The 24,400-nt window shown below is 48.5% G+C and overlaps 8 protein-coding genes across 8 annotated transcripts; 2 read left to right on the forward strand and 6 right to left on the reverse strand.

Moving 5' to 3' along the window:
• Positions 1-1,065: 1,065 nt before the first annotated feature.
• Positions 1,066-1,808, forward strand: FSUBG_9308 (v-type H+-transporting ATPase 16kDa proteolipid subunit; the record flags this gene model as incomplete). Its single annotated transcript, XM_036687807.1, has 5 exons — positions 1,066-1,100; positions 1,157-1,169; positions 1,226-1,359; positions 1,411-1,595; positions 1,663-1,808. The coding sequence occupies 5 exons, from the start codon at positions 1,066-1,068 to the stop codon at positions 1,806-1,808; spliced, it is 513 nt and encodes a 170-aa protein (XP_036535173.1).
• A 168-nt stretch (positions 1,809-1,976) lies between these two features.
• FSUBG_9309 (vacuolar sorting-associated 18) lies at positions 1,977-4,975 on the reverse strand (the record flags this gene model as incomplete). The annotated part of the gene is made up of 3 exons (XM_036687808.1): positions 1,977-2,061; positions 2,108-4,709; positions 4,768-4,975. 3 exons carry the CDS (start codon positions 4,973-4,975, stop codon positions 1,977-1,979), a joined length of 2,895 nt encoding a protein of 964 aa, XP_036535174.1.
• A 769-nt stretch (positions 4,976-5,744) lies between these two features.
• FSUBG_9310 (methyltransferase) lies at positions 5,745-7,089 on the reverse strand (the record flags this gene model as incomplete). Its single annotated transcript, XM_036687810.1, has 2 exons — positions 5,745-6,765; positions 6,815-7,089. 2 exons carry the CDS (start codon positions 7,087-7,089, stop codon positions 5,745-5,747), a joined length of 1,296 nt encoding a protein of 431 aa, XP_036535175.1.
• A 3,928-nt stretch (positions 7,090-11,017) lies between these two features.
• Positions 11,018-12,336, reverse strand: FSUBG_9311 (dTDP-glucose 4 6-dehydratase; the record flags this gene model as incomplete). Its single annotated transcript, XM_036687811.1, has 3 exons — positions 11,018-11,664; positions 11,722-12,257; positions 12,311-12,336. The coding sequence occupies 3 exons, from the start codon at positions 12,334-12,336 to the stop codon at positions 11,018-11,020; spliced, it is 1,209 nt and encodes a 402-aa protein (XP_036535176.1).
• A 2,756-nt stretch (positions 12,337-15,092) lies between these two features.
• On the reverse strand, positions 15,093-16,340 carry FSUBG_9312 (RNA processing factor 1; the record flags this gene model as incomplete). Its single annotated transcript, XM_036687812.1, has 1 exon — positions 15,093-16,340. One exon carries the CDS (start codon positions 16,338-16,340, stop codon positions 15,093-15,095), a length of 1,248 nt encoding a protein of 415 aa, XP_036535177.1.
• A 287-nt stretch (positions 16,341-16,627) lies between these two features.
• On the forward strand, positions 16,628-18,628 carry FSUBG_9313 (NOC3-like protein; the record flags this gene model as incomplete). Its single annotated transcript, XM_036687813.1, has 1 exon — positions 16,628-18,628. One exon carries the CDS (start codon positions 16,628-16,630, stop codon positions 18,626-18,628), a length of 2,001 nt encoding a protein of 666 aa, XP_036535178.1.
• A 276-nt stretch (positions 18,629-18,904) lies between these two features.
• FSUBG_9314 (uncharacterized protein) lies at positions 18,905-20,763 on the reverse strand (the record flags this gene model as incomplete). The annotated part of the gene is made up of 2 exons (XM_036687814.1): positions 18,905-20,517; positions 20,646-20,763. 2 exons carry the CDS (start codon positions 20,761-20,763, stop codon positions 18,905-18,907), a joined length of 1,731 nt encoding a protein of 576 aa, XP_036535179.1.
• A 1,447-nt stretch (positions 20,764-22,210) lies between these two features.
• Positions 22,211-23,066, reverse strand: FSUBG_9315 (rnase subunit pop3; the record flags this gene model as incomplete). The annotated part of the gene is made up of 3 exons (XM_036687815.1): positions 22,211-22,802; positions 22,890-22,940; positions 22,990-23,066. 3 exons carry the CDS (start codon positions 23,064-23,066, stop codon positions 22,211-22,213), a joined length of 720 nt encoding a protein of 239 aa, XP_036535180.1.
• Between the last annotated feature and the right edge of the window lie 1,334 nt (positions 23,067-24,400).

Here is a 24,400-nt window from a genome sequence, read left to right on the forward strand (position 1 = left end):
TATTCGATTCTAGTTCAAGTTATTCAGGAAAGGGTCGCTAAGTTACAGTTGACATCACATGCATGCGAGTCTCAAGGCGATGCTTACGACAGCTTATTAAAGTGGCTCAAGGTGCCGAACTTCCGATTGACAACGGAGGCACTCACTAAGTTAGCTACCTAGTACCAGACCAGAGCCAGAGCCAGAGCCAGAGCCAAGTTGGGTTGGGTTGGTTGGTTGGCATGACTGACGTTTGGTTCTTGTTTCATTCCTTTAAATAGATGTTTTCCCACTCGAGACTGCCAAGATCTCGTCCTCCCGAGCCATTGGCTCTGTGATTTCCCCTTCTCCAACCATCATGTCTAGGGTAGACAGTGGTTCCATTCAACTAATTAGGTAATCATGCATGCATTCGAATCAATGTTGCTCTAAACACCAAGAATTATCATCACGAGAAGCATGCTTCCTATTTCGTGGTTATTTCTAATCCCATGCTATTCCTCTAGGTTCAAGTTCCACGCCGTTTCCCATTGTATCATACAGTAACATCTCCGGTTTCACAATCCCTCCAGCTTGAACTCAACGTCCGCTTTCAGACGGACACTCACTCACGTGAATAACCCCTTAGCCATTGGGCTTCACTGGCACAGAGGGGCATGTCGTTAGTGAATACAATAATGAATTGCACCATAGGCCTCTCCCCGGATGCGCATCTTATCTTGCATGTTCACCATCAACCACTTAAACCGCTGCTTATTCTTCTGCCTACCAAGCCACGTAAGGATGCAGTCCTACCTACATCACCAACACGAACCGTCCAAGTCATTAATTCTTGGTTGCCTAGCAAAGGGTGCCAAGACTGATAGTCTTCGTGCGGCTGAAATCAATCCTTTTGAGGGGCCTGCGTGCCACCGAGTGATGTTGTCTGCAGGATTTACATATCAGGCTTACATATCCCGGACCAACTTTGCAGCCTGGCATGAGTGTATATATATATCTTGCTTACCATAAACTTCTGACCATCTGTACCCGTGATAACACCTTTTGTCCTCAACTGGAATTTCCACAGTGACAAATATCGCCAAAATGGATGCTGAATTACTTGCAAACATGGACCGATGGTACAGCCTACTCCCTCTCAAAATCACTGAGACTCAACTGACATAACATTTCTCAGTCCCATGTACGCCGTATGTAGCCCTTTACCAAAGAATAACCCACTTCTCATCACATAACTTATGGACAGTCCTTCTTTGGCGCAATTGGCTGTGCGTGTTCCATCGTCTTCACAACATTCGGCGCAGCTTACGGCACCGCAAAGTCCGCCGGCGCAATCTTCCAATCTGGCATCCTCCGGCCCGACATGATGATGCAAAACACGTACGATGAGATGAACTCAATGTTGGTAAAACAGTGGCTGACACACTTTAGCTTGTGTGCTATCATGGCCCAGATCCTGTCTATCTACGGTCTCGTAGCAAGCGTCATCATGTCAAACAACATCAAGGAGAAGATGGCTATCCACACGGCCTTCTTGCAGCTCGGTGCCGGCATTTCCGTAGGGCTGTGCGGCATGGCTGCTGGCTTTGCCATTGGCATTGTTGGTGACGCTGGAGGTATGTTCACTCATGGACTAAAGGCAGCAAGCTTGACAAACTGTGACAAATGTCTAACAGCCCCCAGTTCGTGCAAGTTCGCAGCAACCGCGTCTCTATATCGGAATGGTCCTCATCCTCATCTTTGCCGAGGTTCTAGGCTTGTACGGTGTCATTGTGTCCATTCTTATGTTGACTCGTTCAACCGACGGTGTAACTGAATGCAGATATTGAGACATGCAGAGCAGAGCGCGGCTACTTGGTACCGCGTTGAACCATAGGTAGGTTTCAAATTAGGGCTGCTGTCAATTGTACTGAATAAATGTTGCGGGGGTATATGCAGATCTAAGATAATGATAAGGCAGCCACAAGCACACAGTCTCTGTTCCTGTCCTCCTCTTGCTACAATGTCCATTCGTTGACGTTGTCGTTATGCGTAATGAAAGGCTCGTCAATCCTCTTGATTGCAAGGTCACTGCAAAGAATACTGCACAATGTTAGCTCTGAAACTGCAAGAGGAAACACCAACATACCAAGCAGAAGCAACAAGAGCATCCAGCTCCGCCACCACAGTCTCCCTCTGAGTGCCACTGACTAAACCCTTCTGTATTTGTGTCTGAAGTTCCCTGATACGTGTAGACTTTCCAACGCCCGCTTGCTCCAGGACCTTGCGCCCCAAGCAGTCAGAATGGAACGAATGCTGACAGGGGAAGACAAAGAACTGTCTGCTCAACAGCGGCAAGCCACACGTATAACACTTCTCTCCCGGTTCCACGATTGCATATCGGTGGTCGAGCGCAGCAATGTCGACCTTGATATTTGTTGCAGTCTGCGACGACTCGTCCATCTCTTTCTTCAAGTTATCAATATTGCGGCTGTAATCTTCCAGCGCGGCGCAAATCTCCTCCTTGAAGTCATCGATGACAACAAAGTCAGGGAAGAAAGGAATGAGATCCTCGATCTTGAGCAAGTCGCACCGCTTGAGGAATTCAATGGCGGTCTTGATTCCATTCGACTGAGAAATGACTTTTCGGGCCACCGCAAGCCACAACCGCTTCCGCAGTTGCGGATTCGACATGGGTCGATCTGCAATAACTGCTGCTAGCTCAACTTCGCCATGAGAAAGCGCCAGGTCGACTGCTTGAAGATACTGTCCCATGCTGGTGTAGATATGAACGCAAGATAATGTTCGGTGGTGTTGGATGCACAGTCGAAGGGCGAAATCTGGGTCATAACGAGGCTCATCACCTTGTGCTTGTAGGTAGGATAAAAGTCCCGATTCATCCTTGGAGGTGTGAGAGGCGTAAATCGAGACGAGAGTGTTGTGCACAGCAGCATCTTTCGAGTTTAGCTGGTAAACTGCATAGTTGAGGTATCTGATGGCTTGGTTCTGTGCATTGGGACCTCCTGAGAATGTACGGTTGTACCCAAGAAAGGCTGGTATGAGATTTCGAGGCTTCAGGTCAGCATGCCTCATCAAAATCTCAACCAACTCCGGCGCTACATATGTCATAAGCACGCTGCTATATCGGTAAAAGACCTCAGGATCCGTCTGTTTCTTGAGAACATTTAGGACCTCATTCCATCTCTCTCGCTGTACCCAGTAAGAAAGAACGTAGTTGTAGTCGTTAACCGCATTAGCAAAGTATAGAAGTTCTCCCTCACGGCCGTGGCTGCTGATGACATCGTAGACCATTTTCCGGTCGAGGTCGTTTTTATACTTGTCGACAAAATCTCTGAATTCTTTCCTTACAGACTCAAGTAGCTTTCGTGATTCAGTCAAGTTGAGGTGCTCCGACGGCTCAGCCTGTGTGTTTATGGTGTCATCCAACGTGTTGAGTTTGGACATAAAGACCTCGATCAACCAACCCGCGATCATCATCCGCTGCATGACTGCGGATTTTTTGAGCGATGCCAGTTTCGTCAGTAAGAACTTTCTCAAGGCATCTGGTTGATTGTTGTCGATTATGCTCAGTGCAATGTCTTCAAAAGGCTTGTTGCTGCGGCCATAGACAGTGGCAGCCTCGAGCCAGTGTCCATTCTTGGCCAAGTGATCACCGTATGCAGCCGCGACTGTTTCCTTTTGAAGTGGTGTTCGAGCATGTTGCAGAGCTGGCTCAAACTCTTTAAGTTTTGTCATAATCTCCCAGATGTTGCGCTCCTCATCTCGAACCACAATCTCGAAAATCTCGTCTGATGTAAATAGCCAAAATGTGTTCTTTTGGATATCCACGGAGAACCCAAGAGGCTTCTGTCCCTGGCCGATAACATCATGCTCAGACACCATCTTTCCGGTAAGGCGATTCGTTGTAATGACACGACCTCCGACCAGGTGGACAATATGCCATTGTGTGAGTGCGATTGCATCGATTGCCTCGGTTGTCGGGACTCGTCTTTCGCTATTCTCAGGGGAAAGGATCTGAGCTCTAGAGAGCATATGTGATTCTGAAAAGACCTTGGTCCCGAGGTTGCTGTCTGCAGGCTGGTTCAATAGTTTACCGTGGAACACACCTTGGTACGATAGCCATGCATATGCTCTATCAGGAATGTCGTCATCGTATGGCCCAGAATCCGGGGGATCTGGGGACACCGCTAGACTCGAAGGTGCTCCTGACGTCGTCCGGGACAGTTCATGGACAACAGGCTGCTCTGACTCGAACAACCGGGTGTATACAGACCCTGAACCATCATGCCCAAAACCTATCCTTCCGACTAGGTGAAACAACCGTGTCTGAGTAGCTATCACAACCCGCCGAAGGTCTGACTTGTTATTCTGAAGATTGTCCACCCATAATCCCGTAATTGGTCCGTCAGGAAGTTTGTGTAGATTCTTTAAGTGCTTCACCTCCTTCTTGTAAAACTCCTTTGACGTCTCAATGAAGGCTTCATAGATGTTGCCGTCGGATGCACCAATCAATATCTCGCGTGTCGACGCTGTCGGTAGAGAAGGGTTCCATGCCACACTCTCGATCGAAACCCCTCGCAGACGCCCAAGTGGCCGAGGATGTTTTGACTGGGAGTGGAGGTAATAATTCTCGCCAAGCGCCGTGCAAACAATTAGATGCGATGCTGTAGGGTCGAGGAACATGCGCCGTATCATGCCAATCTCGGATGGCTTCTTGGGAAGGTCGATATCTATACATTGCGATATCAGTCACCATGACTAGCCGCATTGCATTGCTCAACTGCTCACCGTCAATGTCCTCCGGTCGTTCCAGGTCAATACGGAGAATGCGTCCATTGGAAAGGGCGAGGACGATGACATTGTTGGCAACCTGCGCAGCAACAAAATCGGCCGCTACTGAGAACTGTAGCTGAACGCGCTCTATGGTGAAAATAGGTTCTTCGAGGTCTGGGACGCCATTGGCGGCGACGAAGCCATCTTGGAGATCCAGGGCCATGTTATCGTGGTCTCACAGGCGCATATTCGGCGGTCGGGGGCGTGGAGAGTGTTTATGCGTCTTCCGCACTGCTAGGCGCCTGACTTGAATTCGATAAACAGGGGGCTGTAGAGTTTGGGTCGGCTCGCTGAAGATGATGGGAATGAGTGAGAGATGTTGACGGTGACAAGTCGGTGGTTGGACAAGCTCCAGGTGGGGACCTAGGACCGGGTAGGCACCTCACCTCACCTATCCTATCTCCTGTTGGGGGCTAAGGCCGCTATTTAGGTACCTAGGTAGCTCCTAGGTACGAGGTAGCAAAACACCAACCCCAAATATTACATCACCACGATTTTGCTATTGGATCAGCATCACCTAGTTTAATGGTATGCTCAATGAATCAGAGGCAGTATAAGTTGTGACTCTTGAAAATATTCTATTGTCAGTGCACTGATACACATATTCTCCCAAGTCTGTCTAACCAATCCAAGTGTCTTTTACATAACTCGTCATGCCTATGGCTCTCAATAGCTGTCAGACGAACAAGTCTTGTGTACACCAGAGCGCCGTCCATGAGTATCTTCAAAGGATAACCAACCCCTAGATCGAATGCTGAAGAATGTACAGATAAATGTTTAGAAGAACAAAAAACGAGTCGTCATCCGTTCACAACGCCGGCCCAAAACAAAAGTATGCGCCAAACCCCATCGCACACAAAGCAAAGCCGCTGAGCCGCCCAAGAATTAAGCTTATTCGTGCCCTCGCCAGAACCCGAGTTAGCACCACCGCCTCAGCTTAGACCTGCAGTTGTTTGGTCATCTGAACGGAGCGTAGGGTCAGGACTGTTGCCGTTCAATTCTGTTACTGGCGAGTAACTCTTCCCCAGGAATTCTGCAAGATCTGTGGGCGCCGCATCGAGGGGCTTTCTGCCAATGATAATGCGCATCTTGACCTGAAGACCCTTCGACTTCTCGGGGTCCTTGGCTGCGTTTGCCAAGTCTCGGGCAGCAGCTTCGCAAGCCCGTTTGCACTTTTCAGGGTCCCAGTCCAGGTACTCCGTCAACAAACGCAAGCAATATGCCTCGAAGCTGTCTAGGCACGAAATAAGCCAGATCTTGCCCGCAGATGCCTCGGCAACGGTGATAGGAATAGAGAATTCCGTAACCCGCACGTCGACAAAGCCTGCTTCCATGAGCAGCCGTGGCTCGAGATGATGTATTCCTCGTGGGCGCCCCGACTTTTCCGAAGCGATCAAAAGATCTCGGAGGAGTTCGTGCATGGCAGAGTTGTCGGGGAACTGTGATAAGAATTGTGCAAAGCCCTCCGCGCTCACAAAATCTTGAACCTCAATCCAACCACCAGGCTTGAGAGAAAAGAACGTGTTGTCGTAGACGAAGCTCCAATTCCGAAATGCGCCCTCCATGAGCCGGAAGTGAATGAGGTCGTACATATCGGGGTGGCGATCCCAATCCTCGGCGTCTTCAATTTCGAAGAAGACGTTCATGGGCACGCTTTTAGTCTCGGCTATCGCAGCGATATCGGTTCCGACAACTTCGCACTGGGGTTGCAACTCGGCCATTTTGATTGCCCATTCACCAGTTCCTGTGCCAACATCGAGAATATGCTCGGGGTTTTGCAGAGGGACAAGAGTGAGTTCACCGTCGAGGACGTGCATAAAAACTTGGTGTTGAAGAGACATTCTCCATTGTTCGATGTCGTCGTTTGGCATATAATACTCGCGACAGTAGCGCCGGCCGTGGATTTCTCGGTAGTCAAGGTCTTGTGCCCATAACGATCGTGTCGATGCAGCCCTAGCATGTGTTAGTCATGGAAAGGAATGTAGCACAAGATGTCGCTAACATGTCTGAGTCTACCGCATGAGAATCTGGAGAGAATGGGGTCTCTACACGGTGTGAAGCGGAGACCCTGGGGTATTGAGAAGCGGGATATATGGATATCATGTCGTCTTCGTCGACATCTTCATCGAGGTCGGAATCATCGTGGTGATGCTCCTCATCGGTACCCATGATGCTAGTCATGGCTGTGTTATTTCCGTCGCTATTGGCATGCTCACTCGGTGTACCGTCGCTAGATTGTCGGCCGCTCTGTACAGCGTACGAGTCCTCTGAGGACATTGTGCTCGTCTGAGACTGGTTGTGATGTCCCCGTGTACTTTTGCGTTGCTTGGTCTTTCGCTTTTTGGCCATGGGTGTCTGGAGAGAAGAAAAGAAGGAGAATGACAACTATGACAATTGAATGGATGCGATAATGGCTAACGACATGGCTTGAGATCGGGGAATGAGGCTGAAACGAGCGGCGCGGGCGACAAAGTTTGGGCCCAGGTATGATTCGTTGTTGCTGTCGCGATGACGGAGAATGGCCCAAGATTTGGTGGGTGAGAGGTTGAGGCGAAGAAACCGGATTGGTTAGGTTCGGATTTATTCGCGAGAGCGAGGTTGTTGTAGTGTCAGTCTTTGTCTAAACACCGTCCGTACGAGAGCCAAAGGAAACCCGAGCGGCAGCAGCAGCCGTCAAAGCACAGACAAAGCAATTATGGATGAAAGACGAGATATGTATTCGTCAAGTATCCGCAGAGTGGAGGAGGATCCAAGACTTCAAGAAGGAAGAAGACCTGGGGATTGGTAAAGGCCCGTGAGCATAGACCAAGAAAACGAGGACAAGGGTCTGAGGGAACCGGAAGGGATCCGTAGAAAAAGGCAGACAAATTGTACTCCGTATATGGTCAGTTTACGAATACCTTAGTCTGAGGTAGGAAGAGGAAAGAGATAAGTTGACTGGTTGAGTCACGGATAGAGAGGAAAAGCCGAGGAATACACTAGAGCCAGGGCTAAGGTATCTTAGTTAGTAAATTACTAACCTAACTTAGTACGGTCGTTGGGTTGAAAGACCAAACAGAAACAGAAACAAAAACAAGTCGAGGATTCTCTTTTCCTGATGAATACAATGGACAGAACAGAACAAAAGTGGAGGAAGAGAGAGATCCAAGGATCGGGTGCAAGGGGGGTTTCTGCCTCTGGTGCTGCCACTGTGCTGCTTCTCAGAGACAAGGATATGCCGGTCGGTTGACAACGTTTATGGTTAGTAGACGACAAGTCTCTTGGATTGACGGCAGTACAGCCCCCAAGGGTATCAAATGTTAAATCAGGTACTTCAATTAGTAGCTAATCTGCTGTAAAATAGATGTAGATCAGCCCAGAATTATCTCTATTGATATACTGAGTATATGATATTTTATTGGTGTTTATAATTCCGTTGTGGCAAAAAATACCTAAATAATCGCGGAAATGCACATTTGATACCCCTGCGGATTGTAGACGCTAGCTGTTTCCTGACAAGGGACTGGCGACCTCACTGTAAGGTAAGGTAGATAGATAGTGGGTAAGGTAGAGAAGAAGGTGTCAAAGTTGAAGATGAAGTTAAAGAGTTGTAAAATATACACATCATTCCCAGTGTACTAAGGTATAGGTACAGTAGGCAGCTCATTGCCCCTTCATAAGGTACTAATGCAGTGCAGCAACAATACAGCAGCACTCATACCTTAACCTGCTGGTTCAGATCAAATCCAAATATACATACCTACGTATGTATTTACATGATAAATGTAATCTCGTGCTTTATGACCCTCTTTAGCTTGGCAATACTGGCTGATAAGTTGGTAACGGAAGGCCGTGACAACCCTGTGAAGTATCTCCGTCCGTATCCTTAACTCAAAGTGAAGATAAATCATGAAACGTTGTATCGCTCTGACGGCCGTTTTTCCATTATTGTCCGTTTATGCGATTCGACGGTCAAGGTGGAGATTTATCCATTCCTCAGCTCCCGGCACTCTAAGCGTACCTGGCCCTTTAACCCACCGCATATATCCTAAACACGGACTCCTCACTCCATGGATGTTTCTGCACCTGCTCTCGGATTGATGTTGCTCCGGTGAGCTTGGCTGCTTGGCTCTGCTTGTCAAACGGCCTCGGCTACCGGGGAGTTGGAAGAGGCAGGCCTGGGCCTTAAGCCTCTGTGCACTATGGAAGGTCCATGACATGCCTCCTAGGTATTTCTCAACTGGTTGGCATAGGCAGTACGTACATAGTATCTGTACAACCTCATCTCACAAGGAGGCGTGGATTAGGTATTGTCATCGATAGTGTCACCCCATGGAAGTACTCAGAAGCACCACGGCAAGTTCCAGCCCAATCTAGGCTCTTAGCAGCAATGAGCAACACAGAAACTTGCTCTCTTCAGGGTGCTAAGAGTTCCCCCCCTCAGGGAACCTGGCTCCTGGTCATGATCCCACGGCAGTGGAGCAGTACAACAGCAGGGGATGGATGCACATGCACATTTGGTTCAGGGTTCACAATCCAGACAAAAACTTAAACCTGATTCAGATAAGCGTCCATGCGGGTCTTTTCATGAGTCGATGTTTACTGGACTGCGAGTTGGATGCAGTACCTTAGTTCTGTTAGGTGTTCCCTACCTTAGTACCTTGTGCCTTTGTCAAGGAGAAATCCCGTTATCGTATGCCAAGAAAAGACAATACGACAATAGAGATTTCGCTTCAAGCATAATTCCTTGTTACTCATTTATCGGCTCTGCTGTTACTCAAAAGAGCGACGACTCTTTGACTACCTTACGGTTACCCACGTCTTGTCTTCCATGTGTCATGGGTGTAAGTTACATATCTCCACATCGTCGGAGAAAAAAAAAACGGTCGATGAAGTGCAACAACCTGGACAAGTTGGCTTTTACTACGCATTTACATGCGGAATTGGGTACCTACTGATAGGACAAAGGATGACCTCGCCGTTGTCGTATGTACGGAAAGACCACTACCTAATTAATCGTCGACTCATCAAGTTCTAGTCAGTGTCTGTCTTGAAGCGGCCCGTCCCCTTTACCCTCTGACTCAAGCTCCAAGTCAACAAGTTAGAGGCAATTAACCAAAGCCCTCCCGCCCTGTCAAACTCGTTAGTGTAACCCAAATTTCAGTGATTCCAATTGGAAACTCTTCCTGCTCTCCGCATAGTTCATAGTCTAGTACATGTTTGCCTATCAACATTTCGGCAGTTAAAAAAATAGTACATATGATGCAAAAACAACACCAACCCAACACCATCACACATGTGTGTATGTACTAAAAACCCTCACCCCCGGAAAACTTTTCCCTTGTCCCTTATCCGGCAGGTCGGTTCACATTGGGCATCGACAAAAAACATGTCAAACCCTCCCCAGTCTAGGATCGTCCCGCCATGATCCCATTCGCTGGAGACTCCGTAGAGTGAATGAACTTCACCACGTATCACACAAACTGTTGCCTCTTGTTATGCGCTGTCAGAGTTTCCCGGGACGCATTAGACTATAGGCCCGGCGCCGCGGAGTTTAGCCTCTCCCCGACCCGCTGGTATGGAGTTTGGACTTGGTGTCTGCCCCGAGAGTGCGTTTGCGTCCGCGTCTGTGTGTTGGCGTTGCCTCTGCATTTGCATATGATACCGGGCCTTTGGGAAGAAACCCCCTGAATTTTGGCTTGATTTTTCCTTTTTGCCTGCCCCAGTTAGTGATGCATCATGCAGGAGAACGCGTCATTAATTGTGGTCATTGGATGCGCATTGTTGCATTTTGTCCTGATTGTGTTCCTGCAGTTGCAGGGGGAACTTATTGGTTACTAAGAGAGCTTTGACTGTCCAGAGTTGAGTTGTTCTCACAGCTGATGATAGCAATAAGCCAATGCTATGGCGTCTAGCTTGACTTGCAGAAAAGCCAGCGACAGTTGTTGCAGTCATCTTGATTCCTACGTGGTCTAACCCATATGGTAGACGCACAAACATGTAGATTATCCCCGATAAATTAGGTATATATTCAAGATTCTTTTAGTCTAGGTGATTGAATTTGCTGCCCAAGCTCCAGTCATCAGCCCCCTCATAAGTGGTATCTATGTCTTTCATCTTCTGTCTGTTCTATTGTGTCAAAATGCATCTAAAAAAAAGAAAAAGAAAAAGAAAAAGAAAAAGAAAAAGAAGAAGAAAAAAGGCCCGCAAAAAGAATGGCTGTTCGTCAAGCGGTGATTTGATAACCGCCGCCATTATTTTGATGTAGCCCACTTGTATCCTCACCGTTCTGTGGTGTTGATCGACAGCCACCACTCACATCATCATTTTTGTGCTGTTCCGGCAGCTTGCCCTGTCGTATATCTTGGGACTCAAGTGGTTCATCGCGCATTGATCGCGCATCATCCGGAACCATCTCGCCATCGCTCACCGTAGGGAACGGCGTGAGAACATGGCTGATGTCTCCCCACCAAGTCTCTCCGAACTGCGTGAACCAATCGACTGTGATTTTGAGGCCCTCATCAATCGACACTTTCTGCTCCCAACCGAGCCTCTTTAGTTTGGTACCATCAACTGCATACCGACGGTCGTTGAAGGGTCTGTCCCGAGTGTACTTGATCCACTTGCGGAGCTGCTCCGGGGTATCGTGTGGTATCCTCATTCGGTCGAGCAGCATCCCGCAAAGCTCTAGATTGGATACTTCATCGTGTGAACCGACGTTGTAAATCTGGCCAATTTGACCTTTGTGGAGAATCGTGTCAAACGCATCAGCTGCGTCGCCAGCGTAGAGATATCGCCGGGTAGGCGTGCCGTCTCCGTGCAGAACCAGTGGCCGCTGGCGGTTAAGAAGACATGTAAACTTGGGGATGATTTCTAAGAACGGTTAGAATCTTGGATATGCATCATGCGGTAGGCAGCTACCTGACTCACTCTCCGGATATTGATGAGGACCATATACGTTGTTACTCCGCACAATGATGGCAGGTAACTTGAAACTCTTCTGGTAAGACTGCACTAGCATCTCAGCTGCCGCTTTGCTGGCGGCATATGGATTTGTAGGAGCCAATATGCTCGTCTCGAGAAGGTCGTCGTCGTCTTCTTTGACTTCACCGTATACTTCATCAGTCGATACATGAATGAAGCGGCCAATGCCAACCTTCTTGGCACTTTCAAGGAGAACATGAGTTCCGTAGACGTTTGTGTGTGTAAAGCCATAAGAGTTGCCAAAGCTCAGGTCCACATGTGACTGGGCGGCAAAGTGTAGAACTGTATCGATATTGTATCGCTCCATACAGTCAACAACCTCAGCTGGGTTGGTGATATCGCCATGATAGAAGGTAAAGTTGGAAGATTCACTTAGGACGCCTGTGTTGTTGAGAGCAGCGCAATAGTCTAGCTTATCGAATGAGACAATGTTATAGGCATGTGGATATGTCAAAGTGAGGTGGCGGACGACCCAGCAAGCGCTTGGAATAAATCGTCAGTGGAGCAGAGCTTGGCGTTGCAGAACGTCACTCACATGAAGCCAGCGCCGCCCGTAATCATGATGTTTTTAACATCGGAGCGAGGCTCAAATTTGGTTGTGCCAATGAGTACAGGGGCATGCTTCCATATGTCGCTTTGTTTGCTGTGGCTATTTGTTCCAACTAGACATGACTATCGGTTAGTATACAGCTCGACCATTCGCTTATATAGCTTGCTCGGGTGACGAGATGTCAAGTTGGGTGGCTTACCACTGGCGTCACCGTTAGTTCGCGGTTGATCAGAGGAGGCCGCCATATTCGTCGTAGGATATTTGGGTCTGCCCTGATTGAAGCAAGGTGTATCAGAGCATTGACTGTGACTTTGATAGCAGAGTCTCTGCTGTTATGCAGACAAATCTGCCTGCGTCATGAACAGCCAGGATTTTAATTGTCGCAAACCACCCGCGCGGGAGATGGGTCATGGATAGACAGGGGACAGGGGATATGTAAGGGGCAATCCCTCGGCTCAGAAGCAATGAAGGGAGATCATTGACCAAGAGATTTGGTCTAGAATACGAATAAATTATCTTGTGTAACACTGTAGAGGTTTTTCGTTATTAGTTGTCAGCAACTGGATCGAGTTAAAGGGGCAAATCACACAGAACACGAAGAGACGTTGAATTCTAGCGTGGTTTGTCCAATGCAGCACAGTTGAACTTGTAACGCCACCTCACTGGTGAGATGTGGCGCTGGTTCCTGGAAAGGAACGTTGCGCCACAGTTCAAGTCCTATGTAAATGCTGTGATGATTATGGGAGGTCGCTTGCTGGTTGACAAGCGAGTTACAAACACAAAGATGTACCTATGTATGCCGATCTTACTCAAGCTTCCATGACTATATTAGATGTTCTCCAAGACTCCACTTGTTCTGTTTATACTCTGATTCCCTGCTGTTCCTCTTTTGCTGCTTTCTACCTGTCAAGCGAACGGTACGACGATTAACGTTCTATCGCCGTTTCATTAAATGTTGACAAGCCCGCTTCGATTTATAGCTCCCTCAGTACGGATAAGGTGCCCCTACCGCTCTACAACCTCAACGATCCCTATCCAGCTTTCGGGCAAGCATTAACTGTGTCTTTACCAAGGTTCGGGATAATTAGGTGAATATACAAAGTAACGTTACTTGCGTCCTCGAACAGACAACAGCCACGCTCTACATAAATTAATGCATTGACCTTTGGTGGGTGCGCTGAAGTAGTCCAACTTGAGGTCTGTTATACATTGGGGAAAAGAGAGTATTCAATCCCTCTTGATGAACTGTCATCGTTGGGCTTCCCCCTCTACTATTTTTGAGGTCCGTTACTAATAATCATCATGAGCAGAGCGTGGCTTTCGACTCTCCGCCTAACTCTTGCTTTTGTTGCAACGGCCGGGAGAGATCTTCCGCTTTATAGACAGACATCGTTCCCAGCGACATGGTATATTCTTGCATTCCCGCCCCTGCCAGCATATTGAATGGCCTCCCCTCATCAATAATCTCAAAGTGACTCGATGCACTGTACCAGTGGGGCATCTATCATCGTCAAGACCTCGACCTGATCACGGATATGACATCCTGAAATGGCTACATCAACCAGGGGTCGAGGCTTCCACTCCGAGTCCACGCCATTCGCGGACTCAAGGGATGGGCTCGATTGACACCCTGACCAGTTAGTCGAAGAGCAGGGTCTGAAGACTAAAGCGCCTTCTTATATCCGTATAACCGTCTTGATACTCATGGCTAGGACTATCTATCATCCATTGCCCGGACAAGACATCCGGCTTTCAACCCTGGTGCCAATTCCTTTATGGTCCCAGCGAGAATAAACACTCATAATATTATCTTCGCAATCTGTCTGTATCTCGTCCATAGGTCCGCGTACAAGTTTCTTGATAAGGACGAAGAACCTCCCGAGCCGGATGCGGATGCAACACCCAGATAAGCTTGACCCTGCATGGAAGATGATTTGATCCTCATCGAACAGGCTCCGCATCGCGGGCCGGTCTTCGCATATAATCCTCTTGGTGAAGAAAAATAACATCCTGAACCGTAGGTAGGGTGGATTGACGGATGAAATTTTGCCTCTTCAGTGAGCTGATTGTGAAGATGGAACGAAGAGAAATGCTGCTCGGGCTGACAATAAGCAAGTGATTATGAACCATGATAGTGCTCTGTGAGTTGTTGATGAGGGAGAAGACTCTTACCTACCAAGTCAAGCTAACGTACCTTAAGTAAATAAGTAAATACAAGTTCATGAGTCCTGTCTTATTCAAGGACAAAGCATCTGGGCTTGAAAGGACGGACCTACTAGGCAAGATACCTGAGGTATGGAAACCACCATCCTTAAGATCTCAGAGGTCACTGTCGTCCATCCTCAAACATTGAGCAATTGTCTCCTTGATAGACAATGCACTCAAAGTGCTTTTCTTAAATGCTACATACGGGCATGACCACCTTACCAGGTTGGCTACTGAGTTAGTACGTGGTAGGTCAAGGCAAGGGAAGCGGTCCTTCTCAGGTAGGCATTCGACAAAATCAAGACATCATGAGCAGGACACAGTGAAGTCACTTGGTACGAAGCTACACCTCATCGATCATGCCACTCGCTCGTGAGGTGCGCGTCTTCTCGAATTTTTGAGTTGAAGAACAGGCCACACAGAATTGAACAGGAAAAAGGAATGACAGAGGCCAGGGGCTTGAAATGAAGATGTCTTCGTTATTTTTGTACTGCATTGTATTGCCGGTTCAAGTTCAAGAACGCCAAGCACCATGACTACCAAGCCACTATTAGAGAAACAATTATAGGTTGAACCTCTTGCGATCCTTCTCCATCTTGGCCTTCCACTCCCACTGTGTCGCATCATCACCCTCACTTCCAGCTCTTCCAATACCCTTGTCAACTCTCCTCAACTTGAGGGTGAAGCGGGGACCAAGCTCCTGGAGACCAGCACGGATTCCCTCCACACCCTTGACCTCCTTTCCATCAGCACCGACGATGCTCTTTTCTGTCTGTCGCTTTTCTCGGAAAACATAACGATGTCGTCGCACAAAGATATAATCTCGCTGGTTGTGGAGCGTAGTGACCTGGCGACCTTGGAATTCGGGCTTGGGGGGGAATAAGGTCATAAACAGCTTGGCTGTCAATAGACCCAGTGGTGTCTTGAAATTGTTTAGAAGCAGTTCAGGGTAGTGATTTGTTGGGTTTCCATGACCTGGGAGCTTTTTGCCTTCAATCCAATTTGTGATGGAGAAATGAAAGGTCGGGCCGGAAGGAAGATGCACAATGGTGAGACCTGTAGGTTTCTTGGAGTCCTCCTTGAGGAGAATCACAGCTGTGTGCTCTCGATTTGCGGCGTATTTGCAGATCTCTCGGAGTGAATACTTATGGCCGTATCGATGAGCCGACCGGGGGACGTAAGAGCTGTTGGGGAAGAACTCGCAGAGAACATGGGCCTGCTCGTGGAGAGTAGAGTTGATGGACGTTGTGACCAGAATCTTGGGCTCAGGAGCCGGTATGTCGGTGAAAAGAGACGGAAACTTTAGGGCCAGTGACGTTGGTGTCAAGTCAAGGTTCGTGCTTGTTGTGGATGGGGCAACACTGTTATCTCGCTGTACACGGCGTTGACGCTTCTTTTCCAGTGTAGCCTGTCGCTCTTCGTCCATCTCCTCATCCGAAGCCAGCATACTGTCAACGTCGTCATCCTCGTCCAGCTCTTCCTCAGCGCGCATAGCAGCCTCATGAGCCGCCTGTTCTGCTGCTTCAGCCTCTTCAATGCGGCGGCGCTTCAGCTTCTCGAGGTCCACCTGCACACCAAGACTGTCATCGTCTATATCATCCCATACTCGCTTCGAGTCGATCGTTGCAGGTTTGCGCTTAGCTAGACGGGCTGCCTTGAGCTCGGGGTCCTTTGCTTCTTCCCTACGGCGACGGTGTCGTTCCTCATGTCTCTCCTTGTTCTGGTGCTTCTTATACTGGACGAAGAGCTCCTTTCGTTTGAGCTTATTGGAAGACTTGAGCGCCTGAACAGGCGGCTTTGTGAAACCCATTTGCGGCGATTGGATGGAGTAGATCGAGTTAAGTAGCAGACACGGTAGAAAGAAACACTAGGTAGGTAGGTACGGCTGGGAAATAATTTGTTAGAGGGGCATTTCTGCCCGGCAGAAAAGTCCAACTTTTTGGCGGTGAGTGATCATCTTGTCCAATCAGTAGATGCGATTTCCCTTGGGCCCCACAAGACCTTGTCGACTTTCGCAGAAATCGACAAGACAGACAACGACAAAACCTTCAAGAGGCGTCTTTATCTCGTGCCATAAACTGGAATTAAGACAGAAAAATGGCACAAAACGGCACAAAACGAAGAAAGATCGCTCATGATTCTGCCAATCATGAGACCCAAGATCAGAATGACTCAAGAAGCGCTCAGAAGTCTTTCTTTAAGAACGCTTCAAATTGGAGTCTCGAACAAGACTATGAGACGCGCCCACGCAAAGGCAAGAAGCAAAAAGAGAGCAACAGACTCCCCATCAAGACAGCCGATGGTCGAATTGAGCAAGCCGAGGCGCAAGACGATGAGACGGCGTCAATTGAGAGCGACACTGAATGGCTAGAAGGCCGCGAGGATGCAGCGGAGGAGGAGCCTGAGGAGGAGGAAGAGGAGGAAGAAAAGGAACCCGAGATCCCAGAGCCTCAACAGATTCTCGCAGCACAGGAAGAGCTAGCAAAGATTGCTATGCAAATGAACGAGAACCCAGAGGAACACGTCGGCGCATTCAAGGCTCTCGCCAAGATCGGACAATCTAAGATTATTGCCATCCAGATGCTTGCCCTCATGACCCAAATGTCTGTCTATAAGGATGTTATTCCTGGATACCGTATACGTCCCCAGACTGAAAACGGACCCAGGGAAAAGCTATCCAAGGAAGTGCGTACACTGCGACAGTATGAACAAGCTCTTGTTTCTGGATATCAGAACTACATCAAGGAGCTTGCTCGATGCTCCAAGCTTGAAGTCAGGGCTGCAAAGGGCGGGCAGAGTATGGCTACCATCGCTATCACTTGTGCTTGCACTCTTGTTACGTCTGTTTCACACTTCAACTTCCACATAGATTTGCTCAAAATTCTTGTTTCGAAGCTTAGCCGGCGCAAGATCAATCAGGATGGCGTCAAGTGTTTAGAGGCTCTTCAGACGCTTTTCAAGGAGGACGAAGAAGGGCGACCGACAAACGATGCGGTGGCTTTACTTTCCAAGATGATGAAGGCTCGCGAGTTCCAGGTCGATGAGAGTGTTGTGAACCTCTTCCTAAGCCTGCGCCTCCTCTCCGAATTCTCGGGTAAGGCATCCAGAGACCATGTCGAGAATGATGATGCACCCCTCAAGAGGAAAAAGAAGGAATTCAGAACCAAACGACATCGCAAGGCACTCAAGGAACAGAAGGCCTTGGATAAGGACATGGCCAACGCCGATGCATCAGTCAGTCACGAGGAGCGGGATCGCATGCAGTCCGAGACGCTTAAGCTTGTGTTTGCAACCTACTTCCGCATTCTCAAGCTACGCACGCCTCATCTCATGGGTGCCGTTCTTGAAGGTCTTGCCAAGTACGCCCATCTCATTAACCAAGATTTCTTTGGTGACTTGTTGGAAGCACTCAAGGATCTTATCCGACACAGTGAAGAAGACGCCACTGAGGGTCTCGGTGATGAGGAGGGTGGTGAGGGTGAAGAAGACGATGATGATGTCCCCATTCGCAACTTAACGCGTGAGGCTCTTCTGTGTACTGTTACAGCATATGCTCTGCTCGAAGGCCAAGACGCTCACAACTCGCGTAACGATCTTCATCTTGACCTCTCCTTCTTCACAACACATCTCTTCAAGTCCCTTCTCCCACTCTCAACAAACCCCGATGTCGAGCTGACACGCCCCACCAACACAAACAACGCAACCACCAAGATCAATGTCCAGACCACAACAGTTCTTCTCCTCCGAGCACTGACGGGTATTCTTCTCCCACCCTGGAACATCCGATCCGTGCCACCTATGCGACTAGCCGCCTTTTCCAAGCAGCTCATGACAACAGCGCTTCAGCTCCCTGACAAGTCGTGCCAGGCTGTTTTGGTTCTTCTCAGCGATGTAGCGCACACACACTCGAAGAAGGTCCGTAGTCTATGGAATACTGAGGAGCGCAAGGGAGATGGTCGATACAATCCCGTGAGCGATAGTGTTGAAGGTAGCAACCCGTTTACAGCAACGGTGTGGGAGGGCGAACTGTTGAGGAAGCATTACTCACCTAAAGTCAGAGAGGGTGTCAAGATACTAGAGAAGGGCATGTCCGAGTAGGTGGTTAATGAGTGAATACATCAGCACTGTGCACTTAATATTGAATTCGATTCCCACCTATTTAAGAATCATGAGTACTTCACGGATTGATGACCAATATATGTTTTACACTCATGTGTGTTTTTTTCTACGGTCTTCTGGTATCAAAAACCAACTATAGGCTTGATTTACATGGCTACATAGAATTAGACGCTCTAGTATCAGTTGAGAAGCGTCGGTTCTTGTGCCCTTCGAGAACCCTATCCGAAACCCGTGCACACCATATCCTTGCCTCCCTTACTTAGCCCACATGGATGCACCAAGGCCCTTAGTGGGCTTTCTCGGGGCACGAGCTACCTCCCCATTGTCGCCAGCAGTGCGCAAGGGCAGCTCGGTCGAGAAGATGTCATTGATAGGTGACCTGGACATGATTTGACTGGTGGCAGGGCCGGTGATCCGGAAGCCATTGGCATAAGTGGCAACAGGCGTCGCGGTGACCATGAATTGGGCATCAGGAGCAAGTGTCTGTGTCGAGACATGTTGCGAGTCCTCATTACACCCCAACTCAATTGGCGATGGAGTCGCATGCTGGGCTGGCATGGAAGTGACTGGCGGCGGGTGCAATCTGGGGACAAAGCCAGGTGCCTGAGGGCGAAGCGCTTGAGGCTCTTCTGGGCCTTGAGATTCCTTGATGGCAACGGGATCTTTGGCCTGCATAGATTCGGATCTGGCCTCGGTAGGAGCTTGAGTGGAGTCAAGCTTAGTATGCTCCGAAGAAGTTTGCAGATCAGCGAGATCATCATAGGTATGGCCAGACATCCAGCGTTGATGATCGACAGAGGCAATTCCAGGTACCTCCTTTGCAGTCCCAGACTTAAGCTCAACTTGACCTCCCTCTAAGTCAATAAGATCTTCCACCTGTGCAGGTTCGGCAGCGGTCACAGTTGGAGCTTGAATAGAGTCGAGCTTAGCCTGCTTGGGTGAAGTTTGCGGAGCATCGGGACGAAGAACAGTAGACTCAGTCATCTCAGCCTGAGATCCAGATACAGAGGTAGTCTTATGAGCAATGAAACTGGCAGCCGATTTGTATGTGGCAGCAATGCCCGCTTTCTGGCTGTTGTTGTGACGCTTGACTATGCAGTTAGGGGGAAGAACCCCCACACTTGCATTTGCCTTCAGTTCCAGAAGTTTGTCGGGCGTGTACTTCAAAGGTTCGGCGTTCTTGGAGTCATGTGTAGCTACCTTCTTCGTTTGACAATCAGAAACGCCAAAGTCCGATTCATCGTCCGATTTTTGGTTTTGGAATAGCTCCAAAAGACTCTTCTTTTTCGTCTCTTTACCGGGAGGGTTGACAGTCTTAACTGGCATCTTTGAGTGACCAGTTTCTGTTCCTGCAGTCGAAGCTTTGATAGAAGCTTGGCCTGAATCAGTGACAAAGTCACAGAGGAGATCAAGACTGCTGACTCTTCCAGGGGCCTTAGAAACTGTGTGAAGCTTGATAGATGTGGCATGAGCCCCAGCTTTCTCGCTCTGCCCCTGAATGGAGTCGAGATCTTCCTTGGCAGCCTCCGGAATCACGGCTAAAGTAGGCGGAAGCTTGACCATAGGCTTCTCATTTTCTTTTTGAGTGGGACTGGGTGACACAGCCTGTACCTTAGGAACAGTGGATGGAGTGGATGGAACCTCGGCCTTGCCCTTATGGTCTTGACCCTGGACAAGATTGGAAGACAGCTTCGGAGTTACATCTCTTCGACCAAGAAAATCAGAAACTGACGAGCCCAGAATAGCTCCGGGTTTACGATCAAGAGGGTTAGGGAGAAGGGTCGACTGATAGCACCGAGCTGTTGTTGACGGAGTAGTAGAACCGCTTGAGGGCACAGGTGCTGGGCGCGCAGCTTGCATCGATGGGCCTTGAAACAATATGTTAGTCCACCTGTTAACGAATCGGTTTGTTGCAATTGGTGTGAAGATTCTCCAACTCAGGATTTGGGCGTTCCCGAGACTAAGTTGGATGAGGGTCAAAGTCTTAAATACTGACCTGCTCGTTTCTTGGGGATGTTGCTTTGACCCTTGGCCCCGGTATTGGATTTGAACAACATTTGCAGTGCCTTAGCATCGGATACCTTGCTAGGGTCTTGATACCCTCTGTCGCCCATGGTTGCTGTGTCCGGCGTAGCAACAAGACTCTAGAGGTGTGCGTGGGGGGCGGTTTAGAGGCCACTACAACGAGAGAGTGTCAGCAAATAAGAGGTAATAGAAATAAGGCAATCATTTGTATTATAAGCCTTTGTTAGTACGACTCACGTTGGTATTGAGATTGCAGACGTAATCAGTAACAACTGTGTGGCGGAGATTTGGGTGTAGCTATACTGGACACGCGACAGTTCTGAACTATTCACTATTAACCCACCGAAGCATAGCATTGACATGCATGTATCATGAAGCATACGGATGCTAGACGACAGTGATGTGATCCCTGGAATACTCGGAGGGAAAAGCGACTTACCTTTGATCTGGAGAAGGGACGCGCTGAGCTTCTGCTGGCTGAGGCCAACAGAGGGGGGGAAAGAAGGAAGGAAGGAAAACAAAAGGCAAGACCTCTTGATCAGTACCTCATTTGATAGTCTATATCGTGGTTTATGAATTCATACTGGGGGGAAGGGAAAAAGAAAATCAAAACAAAAGTTCTGGTGCGTGGTGGAGGAGGAGGAGGAAAGAAGAGCGCGATGGGTGGGGGAGGGAGGGAGAAAGCGATAGAAGTACCTAGCCCAGCAACAGCCACAAGTGGGTGGCTAGGTATGAGCAGAGGGATTTGGTGAATGAAGGAAACAGTTCCCTATTAGGATGATTTTAGTTGGAAGGATTGCTTATAGGTAGCATTACAGAGGAGTGGTAGTTGAGTGAAGTCGCTGTAGCATCGTCCTTAGGGGGTAGTGCGGTATTGCAATGCAGCCAAGCCAAGAGTCCACTGCCTTAGTACCTAGTAGGTAGCTGCCCTACTGAGTAGAAATTTATCAACAAGGTCTCAGTTGCTTGAACTATACCTCTCTCCTAGGAGGAGTACAAACGATTCTGTCATGGGGCTCCCCTGGCTGGTATGTATGTTCATGCACTCAGGAGCTGCAGGGTTTGGCGCTGCCCTGTGATCTCGTTGGAGGATGAATTCCATCTACAATAGGAGGACCTACTCACTGTCTCGGCTTTATATGTGACTCGATGTCCTTTTGCAAACCTCCCTCATGGGTTGCCTGCACCCTTACAGTCGCCTGGTGCTAGATTAGGGGGGTGTGCGGTGACAATTGAGGATCGCGGGAGGGTATCCTGCTTGACACTGCTCACTCTACTCCACAGCCATGAATAGCAACTGTGTCTGTCTCAGGTAGGTATTCAAAGATAAAGGAAGAATATGCGCAAAAGATATCTCCTTCCTGTACCACATTGTGAACAAGTACTTTACTTCAGCACCCCTGAATGGTTCTGCCGTTTGAGACTCTTCACTATGCAGCCACCAATGCCGTTCAACAAACAGCTGATACGCTAATAAGATGATTCGGATTTCTATAGGATACATGCATAACCCCCTGCTTAGATTATCTGTCTACCTCATTCAACACGCGCTCGCTTGGGTCCCACTGTTGTTTCTATAGTATTGATCTTTGGGGCAAGATATTGTGCATCAGAAGACACATCTAGCCATGAGGCTTCTATTGGCTCGACTTTCTTCAGAACAAACTCCTGCAAAGCTCCAGCTCCTGGGGCATCCATACGAATAGCTACGGATGAGACTCTTGGCACTCCAAGACAAGAACTCAAGCGTTCAGAGCATAGTTTAGATAAGCCTACCAGGCGAGTTTTCCTTTCGGAACTGGTCTTCCTAGATGCCGCCCCAATCATCTGTGGGAAATGGCAGTTGAATGGTGAGGCTTGATCGCCCCGCGCTACAAAGACCATGGAATATTGTCGGTTGGGTTCGTCTCCCATTGATTCAGTCTCTTGTTGCGAACACAACTGCAGATTTCGAGTGATAGAGTTAAGACCGACATCGATGCTAGCTTCTATCTCAGGCATTGGGGGCATGGGGGGTTGTTCTGAAGCCTGGGCTGTCTTCTTGGTCCCTTTCTCCTTTTGCGATGAACGCTTCCCCTTGGATCGCTTGATTTGTGTCTGACGATACTGCCCAATGGGGCTCAAGAGGCTGTGGGTGTTAGAAAGTCTTCGTCCTGTTTTATGACCTTCATGGAAAGATATGTGTAAGACTCGGCCAAGTTATAAGCTGACTTACTCGCACAGCAATTCGAGAATGATGTCTTGATCTTCTGTCAATATCGAGGGCCTATTCTTGTGAGACATGAACAGCCTGGAGACCTGAGAGATTATCATACCATGGGACAGTAGAGAAAGGAGTGTCAAGCTGATGCACAACCTTCTTACGGGGGCCTTGGGAAGCGGGAGCGGACATGATGACGCTCAGTGACGTGTAAGACGCTGGAAACAACAAGCGACTTCCGATCAAACCGCTAATCTTAAGCTACTAAGTGTAATTGAATGTTCAGCGAAGGGCGGCGCGGCCACAAGAATGACATGAGAGACCCGAAAAAGCCCTGCAGCTATTCACAATTAAATGGAAGGGCGATTATGTGGGGCAGAATTTTTGACGGGGAGTTGCTTCTTAGCGCCGGGTTATATGTCATAGGCCGCAGGAACAAACTCTGAAAAGGCCAGCTGAATGGCGATCAATCATTGCCATGATTTTGGCTAAAGCATGCTTTTGACAGCTGTGAGTAGTCTATTACTTAGCAGACTTGCAAAGAGTTGACGTTAGATTGCCTCATTGGAATCCATGACGTTGGTTAACACAGACGATACGGCTTGTACAACCAAGGCAGACAAACGCTGGGAAAGGCCCGAGAACCCCTGGGCAACATTCAGTTAAGTGGATGTATCGTGAAGTTAACTACAGCTTGTCTAGGTAAGGTACTTGGGCCGGTTCGTAGGTGCTGGTCATGGATTAAAGAAGAAATCATAAACACCCCTTATTCAAACTCCTTTGCAATGGGGGAAATAGAAGTGACTGCTGTGTGTGAGGCATGCAATTGACAGGAAACGTGCAGACGTCGAAAATGGGGCAGCCTAATAAGGCAGACAGCCGAACATGGTCACAGATCAAATCAAACATGGTTGGCATCATGAATTGTTGTCGGCAAACAACCGCACAGATTGGAGTTGATCTGGACCTGGAAGACAAGAGGTCTACCTCCGTATTGAGTCGCCTACCTACTTCTCCCGAATTATAATGCCCAAATCCTCAGTCAAAGTAATAAATGACGCAGATTTAGGTAAGTTGCTTCTACCGTCATTTATTCATGATTGAAAGTTGGATGGAGGGTTTGATGCCCCACCTAATAAGACGCGCTCGTTATCATGACAACTCTCGCGTGAATGACCTCGAGTACCTACCTACGCGTACAAAGTTTCACTTCCATTATTTTGACTTTTCGCTTCGCGTGTTAGCAGGGCCTGGCTGGCAATCACTGTAGCTACGTTTCTCTGATTGAGTTACTACTAGGTAATTAATATTTTACCCCTACATATATATATATATATATACTCCCATGCTACTGTGGCCTCGAGAATCAATCGGCAGTGCATGTACCTAAGGATAGTACTTATAGGTAAATGCCAAACCTAAGTAGTACCTTGACCTAACTACTAGGTACAGTACCGTCCGTGGAGCCAATCGAGAACATCTCCTTGATGTAATCGCACTATCCTCACACCTTTTTACCCCGCCCT

Source organism: Fusarium subglutinans (genome assembly GCF_013396075.1).
Source record: "Fusarium subglutinans strain NRRL 66333 chromosome Unknown NRRL66333_c0000141, whole genome shotgun sequence".
Classification (NCBI taxonomy): Eukaryota; Fungi; Ascomycota; class Sordariomycetes; order Hypocreales; family Nectriaceae; genus Fusarium; species Fusarium subglutinans.